This window comes from Ruditapes philippinarum, unplaced genomic scaffold (genome assembly GCF_026571515.1).
Source record: "Ruditapes philippinarum isolate M1 unplaced genomic scaffold, ASM2657151v2 ctg1508_1_1_1_1, whole genome shotgun sequence".
Taxonomy (NCBI): Eukaryota; Metazoa; Mollusca; class Bivalvia; order Venerida; family Veneridae; genus Ruditapes; species Ruditapes philippinarum.
In genome coordinates this window covers 1-15,912 of record NW_026852108.1, presented here as the reverse complement: position 1 = coordinate 15,912, position 15,912 = coordinate 1, and the positions used below count along the sequence as shown (strand labels likewise).

The following is a 15,912-nucleotide window of genomic DNA, read 5'->3' as shown; positions in this document are numbered from 1 at the left end:
ATAGGTTATATAGCCGTAAAGGCAAGGTTGTTTGTTTCATAAACCCTCCACCTGCCACCGTCGCCATTTGTCACCCATGCCGATTGTCAACCTCGCTTAGTTACACCCTCGCCGAGTGTCAACCTCGCCTGGTGTATATAGTTAAATGGGTTATATATGGGTTAAATAAACAAACAGTTTTCTAAATTGCGTTTATTTAAGGTCGCCGCCGGAAAGCCCATAAGGGCGACCGTACACTCAAGTCAGGCCTGCCTAGAGCGTCCTGCCAAGATTTTTCGTGGATTTTTTCCCCAGCTTTATTGGTGGAGGAAGCTGTGGTGTGCCCCTCTAGGCATTAGGTATTATTTCAGGCACGAGCGGGCACCTAGGTAGAACCACCGACCTTCCATAAGCCAGCTGGATGGTTTCCTAACATGAAAGATTTCGACACGAGTGAGGATCGAAACTACAGAGGTGAGGGACATGTGATCTCAAGTAAGCGACCTTAACCACTCGGCAACGGAGGCCCCTTAAAAACAAACAGCAGGTCATACTGGGTCATATAAGCTGTCGAAAAATCTTAATAACTAACAATATTACCATGAAATTACAGGCCTGATAAGATTTTACGCCATGCCATGTACATGTACTATATTAAAAGAAAACAAAGTCCCAGTTGGTGACTAGATGAACAAATCAGTTCACATATAAAGCAGACGACATTCTTCTTATAGCGATCACGTACCGTATGTGTGATATTCTAAAACAATTCGTTCACCAATGTTGTTGGTCATTTAACATTACAACGTTAATATACATACACACATTCTTATTTCAAGTTTGTAGACTTATTTAGATAATCAATTCACGATTTCATTTGCGTTCCAAAATGAAAAACCAAAGAAAAAGCCATGCAATTAAGGCTAAACCAAATTCAATTAAAAATGAGTACAAAAGACTACACTGTGGCTGCACTTTCTTCTATTCTATCTGATATTATCATGTGGTTTAAGTAATTGTCTGTTTCTAAAATTTTCATATGTTCACATTTTACTTTTTACTTCGGAAAGTATTCATGCGAAAGTTTAAATATGATACATGTACATATTTCCTATTAATCTCTATGAATGCATTGTATTGACCATTTGGAAAGAGTGTGTGAAAGTACGGTAATTAATTTGAGGTCTTTCTTTTCTTTTCTGATACCCCACTTGGTTTGCATTACTATATTTGTATACATTTTTATACCAAATCAATAACCATACGGAAATGGTGGACATCCCTTTGCCCCCTGTTGTATTAGAAGCTAGGGGAAACCTGTGATGCGTGTATGTGGTCGTACGGTCAGTTTTTATCAACCTTGTCCTCGATGCGGGTATATGGTCGCATGGTCTCTATGAAAATGACAACGTTTTCAGAAGTGCTTTGGCAATGTTACAATCAGTTACAACTATTTAAGAATTCTAAGTTGTTGCCTTTTTCAAATGTCAATTGTTAACATGCTAAAACTAAGGGAATCAATTTGTATACTGTACAGTCTGTTTTACCGCCCAAAACAGTAACGAAGCTCGGTTGAAAATGATTAAATATATTGTACAAATAATGAAGAATAGAATCCGAATTGGCAATTGTAGGTTTTTCCAAGTTATTTACACAATTTACGGTTAGAGTTTCACGAAGCACAACAAATTGAAATGTTACAGCTTTGGTTTGATCTAACCTGTTCATGGTCGGTACTGGAAAATGCAAGCTACCATTCACACTGTGCATATCCATATCGGTACCCTCTTTGCGAAATCTGCTGAAACGGTACCCTCTCTGAACATGCACAGGTCATTCTCTGCTAAAATCAAACCAGCGATGGATACCAATCCAGTAAAATTTCATTGTAATAAGGAAAGGAGATATGACACGTAGAAAAGATGTATACCACGGAACACTAGGATGTTTTATTTATGTGCTGATTTATCACGTGCCCGATTTTCATGTACTGAAACTTCACAATAAGCTAAAAAAAATCGACATGTCTTGCTTTGCCCATCACCTCGACATATTTTTCGGGCTGAAAGGAACCTGTCGCTTGATTATATATGCATCATACATACTTAATATGTTCATGTACATATCATCTTCGGACAAATGGCAGTATATTGTCAAAAATAAATGTAAAATTCAAAAAACACCCTACTTTCGGTTTTGCAGCTGCACGGGCTACCTCTCTTCATTTGAATTTTTATACACATTGCGTTAATCGTTAAGTATGTAATATTTACATAAAAGTAAAAAGTATTACATACACACTTAACGATTAACGCAAATAAAAGCATATGTCGTGCTTTGAGGGTACCTATGTGTTCAATAATGAGAGGGTACATGTGACATAAAAATTCAAATGAAGAGAGGTAGCCCGTGCCGCTGCAAAACCGAAAGTAGGGTGTTTTTATGAATTTTACATTTATTTTTGACAATATACTGCCATTTGTCCGAAGATGATATGTATATGAACATATTAAATATGTATGATGCATATATTATCGAGCCACAGGTTCATTTCAGCCCGAAAAATATGTCGAGGTGATTGGCGAAGCAAGAAATGTCGATTTTTTGTAGCTTATTGTGAAGTTGCAGTACATGAAAATCGGGCACATGACAAATCAGCACTTAAATAAAACATCCTAGTGTTCCGTGGTATACATCTTTTCTACGTGACATACCTCCTTTCCTTATTACAATGAAATTTTACTGGATTGGTATCCATCGCTGGTTTGTTTTTAGCAGAGAATGACCTGTGCATGTTCAGAGAAGGTATACCGTTTCAGCAGATTTCGCAAAGAGGGTACCGATATGGATATGCACCGTGATTCATGCCACAAGTTTAAACATTTACCCACATAAACATGCTTATCTCGTTATTCTTTGATAATGGCTTGAACTTGATTGAATATATCTCTTGGCGAAGATGTTGGTGAAATATAATTTTTCGCTATAACCATTTAACATTCTTTTCATAGTCTTTTTTTCTAAAAAGTATTAAATCTTCAAATACAAACGCATTCTTTTGTTATTCCTTTTGAAAACAAGACATTCAATTAGTACCACATGTACTTTTACCTTTATACCGCCATTATCATACATATTTTAACGTAGAGGAAAAGCCAGTATCGATCTTGTAAAATGATCAGTCGTGACAAATAAAAAGAAACATTGCTCAACTTCATTTGATCGATTTTGAAATAACCAAAACACTATTGTTAAAGAAGAGCAGTATACATTTTTATGTCTTTGAGTTAGTAATTGACATTTCGACGTCTAAGATGGCGTCTCGGGGCTTGTTTGAAGACCCCATGGATTTTACATTATTTGCTCTCAAACTGGCTTCAAAATGTTTTGGTGGGGGTGATATTGGATTTATTTTCTACATGTGTCGCGCTACCATTGGAATTGCTTTGGACGTTGTAGAAATAATCATATTAAAAGAATCTGTGTTGAAAAAAGAAACCGAAGAAAATTTCACACTAGATGTCGTTATAATATCTACAATAACGCTACTGATGATTGGAGCATTCTTATTAATTGGTAGCCAATCAGGAAGCGTGTTACAACACGGAATCGGCAACTCTGAAAAAGTGAGGCGTCTTAACAGATTTTTCCTGACATTCAAAACTATTCATATGATAATTGCGTTTATCATATTAGCCGGGACTATTTACGGAAGGGAACATATTAACACTGAAAAGGCAGAACAAATATTTCTACTTGTCGCCCTTGGCCTTGATGTTGCGTTTGATCCTATAGAACTGTTTTTGGGATGTTGCAAATACAGCACTCAGTTGCACTGAGGACACTTTCATATCGTCTGCTCGGAAAATCAGAAAATACCAATGTCGTCTGTTTCCTACTAACTACACATGAAAATAATTTGTATATTTCTAGTGCATTTCTTTCTATGTTCAATACAGAATTTATAACAAGTTTCAAGTTTTATTTTTAACTAGGCCCATGAGCATCAGTTTTATAAATATCTAATTTCACTAACAAATCAGCATTAACAACAAAATTATACAAATGTGTATATAAATCTTGTAGACAAAATAATTTGCATGATAAATACAGAAATAAAGCTAGAGATACTCATGTATGACTTATCGAGATGAGAGAACACAATTTGTTTTTGTTTCTTTTGCAAATATTCCCGTAACAAATGATATTTAGGTGCGCACGTAGATTCTTATTACATATGTACCAGTTTTCTTACAAAAGAAAAATGTTAAATGATAACTTAAACACATGCATTTAGTCCAAATATGTAAATATGCAGTGTTGATAACGTACAAATAGTCTTAATTAATTGTAATGGTTTTCGTCTGCTTTATGATGATTTTCCTTAACATTATTTGCATTTACTTTCAAAGCAAACATATACATTTAACAAAGTTAAGAACCAATGAATATGGCAACTTATTAGCCTAAGGGAAATGAGAGTGATAAGCTTTTGCATAATGGAATCCCTTTAACTTTGTTCCACATTCTAAGCAGGACACAATATCAAAATGTAGTTCAACATAAAATAAAAATGACTTAATAAACTGTCTTTATTTGTTATATGTCTTTCTTGTGATAAAAAAATCATAGCAAATTTAAAAGGACGGACCTCATATGCAATGAAATTTAACGAAAAGTCTTTAGCGCCCCCACCTACCCGGATATTTTTATATGGCGAGAATAAGATCCGTCATCATTTCGTTGCTTCCGAGAATCGATGGTTATGAAATGAAAACTCTGTGTTATTAATAATGTGGGTTGACATTTTGAGTTTTTCCCGCCGATGAAAATATTAATAATGTAATAATAGGAGAGCTCAACTATTTGCATATTTTCGAAATTGACCTTAATTTAATATCGGGGGATATTTATTCATCACTTTATTATTATTGCTTTATTGCTTGGGATATAAGTACCTCTGATACATTTCTATAAACAGAACAAGTAGACGAGTTTATTTATGAAATATTTCACATGCCATGATTTGTATGTAAACATAATTGTTGCGTGTATTTCTGGAAATGAGCATTAATTACAGCGGCACGTGAATTGTGTTTGTAACTGTTTTGTTGAGTATTTCGTTATCTAGCATTGATACGAGAAATACAGGAAGGACTTGTTTTAATAGGAAAGGAGAAGATTAAGAACCTGGTCAGTGGAGATTTAGACATAAAACTTAAAACGATGAGGATTACCGTGAGATAGACCGGAAGTCAACATAATGGTATACGGTACATCTCAGATAAACAGGTCATTCTTCTATGGCTCGGATAATAGCACCATTTATTTCACTTATTTCAGCGAATTTAACCGATCATGGAAAGGAGCTGCTTATTTAGAGGCTATTACTATGATTATTTTATGTTTCGTGTCAGTGTTTGAAAACATCATCATTCTTGGAGTTATCTTCAAATCTAGAAAAGCCAGAACAGTTACCAATTATTTTGTGTGCAATCTTGCCATTGGCGATATATTATTTGTATCTTCGGCGCCATTAGTTGCTTACGTCAGACTCACTGGCTCGTGGTACCTAGGGGACGGAATGTGCCACTTACTGAATTATGGGATGTTTGTCTGTTCTAATACAATGATCTGGACAATGGTTGCAATAAGTATTGACAGATACGTCTGTATTGTTAAAAATGTATCTTCTTCCAGACGCCTGGCACCAGTACACATATTCTATATCTGCGCTGGTATCTGGCTTACAACATCATGTTGTTTTCTACCTACGGCGTTTTTCTTTCATATTCAAGAGATTGATCAAAATGGTACAAAGTACAAATTCTGTACTCTGACATGGCCTAGTGGACACATTCACTATTCTGTACTGTTTACCACGATGTTACTTGTACTCGGGTTTGGACTTCCGGTTGTAATAATATCAATTAACTACTTCTGCATATTCAAAAAGTTCCTGAATTCAAAAAGAGCAATAGATACAATTTCGCAGACGGCTTCTAACAGTGGCACACAAACAAGAAGAAAACGGGAACACAGAGTAGTGACGTCACTTGTTTTGCTCGTTGTCATTTTCGTCATCATGTGGCTTCCGGTCGTCATTGTTTTCAGCATGATAAGAGAAGATATAGAAAACGGTAGGAACGAGATGCCGTCGTATGGTTTAACGTGCGCTTTAATCATTGCTTACCTCAATCCATGCATTAACCCTGTGTTGTATGGTTTCATGAACGCTGAATTTATCCGAAATATAGCGTGCTGCCGACGGTACAAACAGCGTAGCACAGCTGTAACAATGGCTCTTCCACAGGAGGAGCCAACAAGTGCAACATATATGTGACCGCTACAGTATTTTTTGTAATTGACACGTTTTCAATTTCAACTATACATATAACTGTGCATCGATCAAACGTGTGTTTATTGTAAAAGTGTACGTACGTATGTTCCTTGTGACTTCTTATACCGTTGTCCAATATATCAGACTTTACGATCTTGTTGAAGTTGCTTTGCCATGAAATATATATCTCAAAGCAACGTCATATTTATTGGACTACTTATACCGGTTTCTGCTCTTCGTGTTTTGAGAAACTTAAATTTAGACTAGTAGAATGTTGTGGGTGTTGAACGAATTTATTTCAAACTGATAACAATCCTGCAAAGAATATCAATACCTCAGATGTTTTAATACATGAAGACTGTGAACATTGGTATTAATGGAACAACCTGGCAGATTTTTAGAGTGCTTAATGAGTCTTATCAGAAGGGTAAAGTGCTTGACACAACATTGATTTACAACACATTTTAATATCTTGGCAACAACTCCACAAGTGGCAAGCTTCCTGCAAATAATCGGTATAAATAACAATGTACGGTAAAACTCCGAAAAATTATAACCCGACACAAAAACTATTTTAGTAATATGTGTGCATGCATTTTATGCGTAGATATGATACAGATACATAAGTTTTCCAGATTTATATTTTTTCACTCTGGTGTAGATAATAGCTGAAATAAAATGTAGCTTTTGTATAATTATGTCAATTGTTAATTTACAAAAAAAAAATCAACAAAAACAAAACAAAAAAAACCCAACCCAACAACAACAAATAATTATAAGAAGTGCCCTTATACATGTACTGGATTCTAATTACATTTTCTGGATTATATAAATTGGAGGCAACACTCTGTTGTGGATGTTTGCACAATATATGCATGTATGTCGCAACCGCCGCTAAATGTCGCAAAATCGTCTGCCGTTAAATGTCGCAATGGTAACGTTAAATGTCGCACGATTTTCACTTTCCGTTAAATGTCGCAACGCTACCGTTAAATGTCGCAAGATGTAAATTCATGTTAAACTAGCAGCTAATGGTGTTGCATTAGATTTGTCCGTATGTTAGTTATCCGTTACTTATCATTAATAAAGCAAAAATGAATAAGTTCATATCTAATAGGGGGAAAATTCCCAACTTTCTGCTAGAATAGGCTTTGAAGTGTCTTCTAAAATGATTGGTTGAAATAATAGTTTTCTTATTGGGTTTTAAAATCTATAACTATCATTCATGCCTCTTTGGCTTTTGCACACATACGTGTTTTCATTTAACAAACTACGTGCCAAGGTTTTGAGCTACGATATAATAGATCTGAAATACTAGGAAGCATATTCTAGAAAGATTGGATTGAGATTTTATATTGTGTCCGCATTTTCCCTAAATCTTCACCTTGAAAGGTTTTATGATATTGTCACTATCATATTACGAATTACGATCTTAAAAATGTCATTGATGCAAAAACCTGTTTAGTTTTTTTCCTTTTTTTTCTTTCATTACAATTTGAAATAGTGTTTCAGTCATACACGTACGGTATGTTATAGATATTTAAAAAATATGAAAGTGGGCGGAGTCAAAATACATATTTATATCTAGTGACAACTTTCAGATGTTTTTTTCTGACAGTCAATAGCTTCAGTTATTCATTTCATTATAAGAAATTAAAATGATAATTATGTTATATGTTTTCTCAACACAGTGTAAGATGACGACATTAAATTGAATCTCACTGATGAATAATCAAAATATTATTGCATACAATTAAAATCTTTGTGAACAACTTTTATTGTTTTTACTTATTGGTTCCGGCTCGTGAAAATATATGGAATTTTAGCATATTTCGTGAAAATATATTCCATATTTCACTCAAACGAAAAAATATCCTCTTAGTAGTATTTGCCAACAAGGGCATAATTTTATGTCAGTCTCATTGACACGTAGGAGATTATTCAATTTTAAATGTCTTTAATGATTCTTATCAATACTTTTTGGTCTAGGTGCTATTTATTTAAAATACTTTGTATAACGAAATTATGCAATAAACAGGATCTGTTTATATTCATTTTCCTTTGGGTTATTTTGTACAATCTTAGTCAGTTTTACGGGTGTTTTTACTTTCTTTTGCACTTTTACTGCTTTTTTCAAAAGTATATCGCATCAACTTGATCCTGTCTATGATAATTACGACATAGTCTTTTTATCTTTTGTCGTCTTCGCTATTTACGTCATCTGACGCTGACATACTGTTCTTGTTTATTATTTATAATGTATTTATGTACTCTGAAAAATGCTGTTTAGCCGAAATGTTGGTTCATGAAAGGGATGTTGTTAAAGAATTGTAGTTGACTACTCTTTTTTACTATTACATATTTACAGTTCGTAAACATTACTTTTAAGTCAAATGCTTGTGCACAGAATTATATTTGTACTTCTCACTTATTACCAAATTCGGCCAATAATTGTTTATAAAACACGTCAAATTTCTTTGCCTCACTGTCGGAACACAAGATTGTGATTGTAAAAAAATGTGTGTTAGGTAACGATATGAAATAAACAGGAATACAAACTGTACAAAATATTCAATTTTATCTATTTACCAGTATCTGGAGGAAAGTTACGAATTTGTTGTTTTTGGTTGTGTTATTTTTGCTATTGCTATGTAACTAATTGTTTTTGATGTTAGTTTTTATGTTATTAGTTTCATTTTCCGTCTGTATGGTATGACTAGGGTTGAATAACTAAAAGTATCATACCAATGACATTTTGGTGACATTAAAACGTTCGGATAAAAAGCAACAGTTGGTATGTAATTTGCCAATAATTTATAAGCGAACATTAATATGCATTATCATAATGAAGAACCTTTAAATGTTAATAGAGGAAGATGAATGGCATTGTTATTTATGGAAGAAGATACAAAAATTAGCGAAATGTAAAAGTGATAATTGTTGAATAGTTAACTATTTCTCTAATGGCAGGGCAAATAAGATAATGATAAATTTTGATATTCCCAATAAATACATACATCGATACACTAACTGAAATGAACGGAAGTATGTCAAAATTGCCATTATTTTATCTGGTATTGTATTCGGTAGGAGAAGTAACTCTTACGAACCATTAATATCCATGTTTATAGTTCAAGATACTTCTATAATAACCCATTAAAACCCTTTATATACATTGTCGAATTTTAACAACATTTTCAACAATAACGTTATTGGTAATATAATGCCACGAAGTACTTGTAACTTCCGACACTGTTACAAGATCAAATATGCAATTCACCGAGTTTTGAGCCAAAACTTTTGCAGAAAATACAATGGTTATTGATAATAAAATTGTGCTGATATGTAATAAAAATCATTCAATTATCAAATATTTTGCAATCATGAATATATGATTTGAGAATGGAAATTGGTATTAAATCATATATACTTTAATAATTGAAATATAAAATCCCTTAAAATCATAAAAAAGATATTTAAAGATAATAATATTTAGAGCATAATCTTCATATCAAATCTGATATAAGAATAATTTATTTCAAAACTCGTTTTAATTGCAAAACTGGTTGTGAAAAAAATGCTACAAAATTATGTCATCGCAACGAGTTTTGCAATAATGTTGTAAATACGTAACTTCTGAAAAGTATTTGTAAGTTTCGGCATTGTTACACGATCAAATATGTATATCAGCCAAAGTGTTCGCTGTGTGTGCTGATGTTTAATACAAAACACATTCAAATATCATCTATTTTGCCATTATAAATAAATTCTAAACTGGAAATTAATGTATAATCATATATACAAATTTAATGAAAGAACTCACTGTATGTCAATCCTTATATAAAAAGATAAATATAATAATAATTTATTGCAAAACTGGTTGTGAAAAACTTGCAACAAAAGTATGTCATCACAATGAGTTTTGCAATAAATTATTGCAAAACTCGTTTTATTGCAAAACCGGTTGTAACAACCGTACCTTTTCGTTGACTTGCTAGAATTAGTATTGCTAAAACCGCCGAAAATTTCGATTGAATTTGGCCGTGTGGCACATGGCTGATTTCTAAACGCGCAACAGTTTCCAATTACATGATTTGTTGCCAGTTGCAAAACAATCGTAAACCAAAGTTGCTAGTATCAAAAGATATCATTTTTGACACTTAAGTATTATATTGTATTGTATATAGTATTGTATCAGCTCGCCAGGTTAGGCCAATAAGGAAAGTATCTATCATTTATCGTCCCTTGCATATCTTGATGATTTATGTGGCGAAGTTCAAAAGCATAAACTTCTCATGAAACACATTTTTACTGGTAATGAAAGAAAAAGAAAGAAAGGAAAAAAGCCCAAGACTAATCAGATTTTTGCATCAATGGATTTTATAAAACTGTAATCTGATTGAAACAATATGATAATACCTATAGTATAATACCTATAAAAACAGAGTTACCAAGTGCCCCGGAAGTTTTACATGAAGCACGCAATAGTATGATTTTGACAGTTTGAGTTTCAGTAAATGCACAGACAACAATAAATTCATCATAGAAATATAATGAAATAACTCCTGTGTATGTGTCAATAGAAATACATTTGAGGAGTTTGTGTCACTGAAAATAAGTACATACAGGGAAACAATTAAAATATATTCAAGATGGAGTTACAGTGCATATTTTAAGTTTCACTGGAATCTCTAATACTTTCGGAGATTTTCTCTGGACAAGGAAAATACAGAACATGTTTAGCTTTGATCTCTTAGTGTGACCTTGACCTTGTTAGAGGTCGGAGTGTCGCGCATGACTCATTATCTTGATATGGTGAATATTGTGCAAACTCAAAATACTTTGATGAGTGAAAATGTTGTGGATCTGACACAAAAAGGCATTATAACAGACCACTTTAAGTTTTGACCTTTTAGTGTGACCTTGACCTTGGAAGTAGGATTCTGAGTGTTGTGTATGACATGTGGTCCTATTATGATAAACATGTGTGATATATCATTTCAAAATCCCTTTATAGATGAAAACGGTAAGGATTGGACAAGAAATATACTCCCCATAAAACAATGTTGACTGTGACCATTGTCTCGCAAGCACGTTGTCTTAGATAGTGAGCATTTGTGCCAAGTTATTTCAAATACCTTGATGGACTTAAAAGTTATAAACCCGACACGAATTGTACCCTCCATCAGACAATGTTGACCTCTGATCTCCAAGTGGGACCACCGTGGAGGTCTGGTTGTTTCGCATGACAGGTCGTCCTAATTTGGTGAACATATGTTATTTCAAAATCCCTTGATGAACGGCTGAGTTAAGGAGCGGACAGACGGACGTAGCCTTTTTATGTATCCCTCTTTTTCTTCAAAAAGGCGGGAGACAAAAACGTAATAAAAATGTGTTTAATCACCAAGGGGCTTTTTGGATAAATTATGGTCGTCAATTTATAATACCGACTAAGATGACTTCATTTCAACCAATTTATTTAAATACTACAGCAAAGCAGTTCCTACATGACAGATAATTTGTCGCCAGATTACATACATAATGGTAATTATATTAACATAATACCACCAGCTACTTGTTTAACATGAATTAAAATTTTGCGACATTTAACGGTAGTGTTGCGACATTTAACGGTAAGGGAAAATCGTGCGACATTTGACGTTACCATTGCGACATTTAACGGCAGACGATTTGCGACATTTAGCGGCGGTTGCGACATTTAGCGGTAAGTACGACATTAAGCGGCATTGCGACATATAACGGCGCCACAATGTGTCTATTTAAAACACGGTTGTTATTCTCATTTTGTTTTGTAATACTTGTACCGTACAGGCGTGGATCCAAAATGTTTTTTACTAGAGTCGCTCGAAAAATTCCTCAAAGGTCAATGTTCCAGAGCAGGATTGGCATACTAGTTTTCCAGAAGTCATACGTCATTATCTCTAAGAAACGTAAGTTGATATCGACGTCGCCGTCGGATTTCACGTACTAGCCAAATCTCAGAGTATCATCCTCTGGACGCGGCGAGCAAAATAAATCATAACCTTATTGACTCTCCATTACCTTTCGTTAGGTAACGCTAGGAAACGCAGAGTAATGGAGCGAAAACGATAAGATTGTACAGGATTGCACTACATGTTGCATACGATATGAACTTGAACTCTGTTTTATGAGAAAGGAACTTGTGAAAGCTACAACCTCAACTCCCTACATGTTTTACATGTGTTAATTTAAAATAAATTATCGAACTTGGAGTATAATTAATGAGTATCCGGTGTGCATCCATTTTAACAAATTCATATTCATGGAAATTAAGATATTGTATCGTCCTGGTGTAAATATTGAGTTCTCATTTTTTTTTTATCTTTTGTTTATCATTTTAATATGCACGCACTTTATTTCAGGCAACAGTCATGACAAAGTTTAGATTTAATCAAATTGCTCGAGGTTGTACGGTATCTTTAATTTACTGATAGTGTTTCTTTATCAGAACTCTTCAACGAAGAAGGCGGAAATCCTGATACCTCCAATAAATAATAACCGTTGTTGACAAATGACAAAACACATCATAACTGATTATTTCAGCTCGCCTGTAGGAAATTCTGTTACATCTGCTTTATGGGTTTTTTTCCAATGAATTATCGCTTTAACCAAGTTACAAATAAATAAGTCATAATTTGGTTGTGTTTTTATTATTTAACTTTACAAGTGATCAAATTATCATTTGAAGATGGTGACAGGTGGCTCTCAAGCTAACAGATCTTATTTCATTGCCACGGATACCATGTTTGGACTTGGGAACGTAACATATTTTACATATTTTAGTGAGTTTAACAGACCCTGGAAAGGGGCTGCTTATATTGAGGCAACAATCATGACAACATTGTTCGTAATGTCTGTTATCGGAAACTTCTTCATTCTTGGGATTATGTTCAAGACAAGAAGTTCGAGAACCATAACCAACTACTTTGTATGCAATCTTGCCATTGGCGACATTTTGTTCGCTACAGCTGCACCATTTGTTGCTTACGTCAGAATCACAGGCACGTGGCGTCTTGGAGACGGTATGTGTCATCTGTTGACTTATGGGATGTTTGTGTGCGCCATTGCAATGATTTGGACAATGGCGGTGATTAGCGTGGACAGGTACCTTTGCATCAACAAAGGGATGGTGAATAGAATACGAACAGGCCATGTTGTTTTGATTTGCTTATGTATTTGGATTGTCAGTGCATGTTGTTTCCTCCCATTAGCTCTTTTCTTTCACCTCAAAGACATAGAAGTTGGTGAAGAAATGGCAACAATATGCTCGTTGCTATGGCCACGAGGAAGAATTCATTATTCCGCGTTCTTTATGGCAATGTTGGTATTGTTTGCCTTCTTCATGCCAATGACTGTGATCACCTTTAACTACTATCAAATATTCCGGAAATTTTGGTCCTCAAAGAAAGCAGTTGGTGCTTTATGCCATATTCAGACAAGGAGCCAAAGAGTGGCAATTGCAAGAAGAAACAAGGATATAAAAATGGTGAAGACACTTATTCTACTAGTGCTGGTGTTTGTCATCATGTGGCTGCCGCTGTTTGTAGTTTTGGGAATGTTACACCATGACGTTTCTTACAGAAACAACAGTTTACCATCATATGTACTCACTTGGACTTTGATTATAGCATATATCAATCCATGTGTTAACCCGTTTTTGTATGGATTCATAAACCTGGAAACTTGCCAGAATGTGTTATTCTGTTGCAGCCAGTATCAAAATTCCTCGGAGGACCTACTCGCTAGTAATACTAACCTCAATGACAGAAATGACATTACTCGGCCGTAACAATCGTAACCATGGTAACACAAATATCGAGTTGAAGTTGTCAGGCATTTAATAAGAGATATCAAATGATTTAAGGAGCTGATAAATGGATGACAAATAACATTTCAAAACATATATAGTTAAACCTGTTTTTTGTTTTTGTTTGGATTTACGGTGCACCAACACAATTAAGGTCATAATGGCGCCGAAACAGGAAAGATGATATTGACTTACCTCGGGTGTTACAAATTAAAAGCAACATCAGGAGTCATAACCACCTCACCTGCTGGAGCTAAGAGATAATTTTGACCTATTTAGTCGCCTCTTACGATCATGCACGGTGACACGGTGGCTGAATTCTGATGCCTCAGTCCGTAAAGACAACACCTCCGCTACAATTAAGGGCCATTATCATATAGAAAATCGACACGTTAAACCGAACTAGATTCTGGTAATTGACTTGTAAATGTCTTCAAGGACCATGCATCGTTACCTGAGCTATAGAATTTAGTTTTTAGCCAACCTAAACGTTTATATGCTATTAAACAATATATGATTAACATGTTTGTGAACAGTTACTTTATGAAGAAAAAGAAACTTAATGCTACACTACATAATTACAATATTTCTTAACAAAATCTACCGTCACTGTTATGAGATGCAGAGGTTGTTAAAATGTATAACCATTGCCCAGTGTACTGACTTTTCTGAACATTAATGGCAATTTAAGAAGAGACCAATTAGAAATGTTGTTAAGAGTATATTGTTTACCAAAAATATTTTGTTTTTGTTCTTAATATTTTCACAATGATGTGTAGCCTTGGTTTTTTGTCAAACATACTTACATTTTATTATTGCGCTTTGTTCTTTAATTGTGACACTGATAGTATGTGCTTGCCACTTTGATCTGGATATTACAATGGCAAGTATTTCCAAACCTTTTCATTGTCATCTATATTACTATATTGGTTAGCTCTTTTGAAAAATTATTTTGATACATGTATTCACAAAAATAAGACACAATTATGAGAAAAAAACAATAAAAGGAGCAAGATAAAGAATTAAACTTCTTACTCGTAATATTTCAAACTAAAAACGTACGTATTAAGTTTATAGCGCATACGTTTAAACTTGATAGGGTGCCGTTGATATAATATTTGCAAGTACGGAATGGGTTTTGGGAGATTTGATTAAGTTTCCGATGTTAAATTGCCTTAAAAATGAATGAGGATCTCAGTTGATACATGTACATGTAGATGACTGTAAGAAATGCAAAGAAACAAAATAAAATTTTATTGCACTCAAGCTTATATATTGTTGTGTACTTTTTTCTTTATTTCTTCTAAAAAAGACAAAAATATATTTACAAAATATGGCGGTGATTAGAGTCCTTTACCATAATCGGTAAGTAAACTACAATAATGGTTGACACAATTTTGCGAGATTAAATATGCCAAGTTCACACCACACGCTCAAAAAATCTTTAAATCTTTCTTACGAAATGTTGAACCTATTTGAAGACTGTCCCTATATGTTTTATTAAAAGGATACCTTCGCTATTTTGTCAGTTGAATATTTTGAACTCTTAAGTAGATATCTAACATTATTTGATTTAAATTTCTCACCGGAATTGTCGTCTTTTAAAATATCGGCTGCTCAAGATTTGAATTTCATCCATTTTTCTATACTATTATTCTTTATAATTATATGCGGCAATAAGATATTTTTTAATATTTTCTCTTGGTTGGGTTTTACGTCGCACCAACTCTGTAAAGGTTATATA

The 15,912-nt window shown here is 34.0% G+C and overlaps 2 protein-coding genes across 2 annotated transcripts; both read left to right on the top strand.

The window, feature by feature from the left end:
- Positions 1 to 4,943: 4,943 nt before the first annotated feature.
- Positions 4,944 to 6,982, top strand: LOC132749374 (somatostatin receptor type 4-like). The gene has a single exon (XM_060739106.1). It carries the CDS (start codon positions 5,243 to 5,245, stop codon positions 6,320 to 6,322), a length of 1,080 nt encoding a protein of 359 aa, XP_060595089.1. The 5' UTR covers positions 4,944 to 5,242; the 3' UTR covers positions 6,323 to 6,982.
- Positions 6,983 to 13,065: 6,083 nt separating this feature from the next.
- On the top strand, positions 13,066 to 14,551 carry LOC132749363 (free fatty acid receptor 4-like). Its single transcript, XM_060739098.1, has one exon. It carries the CDS (start codon positions 13,104 to 13,106, stop codon positions 14,148 to 14,150), a length of 1,047 nt encoding a protein of 348 aa, XP_060595081.1. The 5' UTR covers positions 13,066 to 13,103; the 3' UTR covers positions 14,151 to 14,551.
- Positions 14,552 to 15,912: the final 1,361 nt, after the last annotated feature.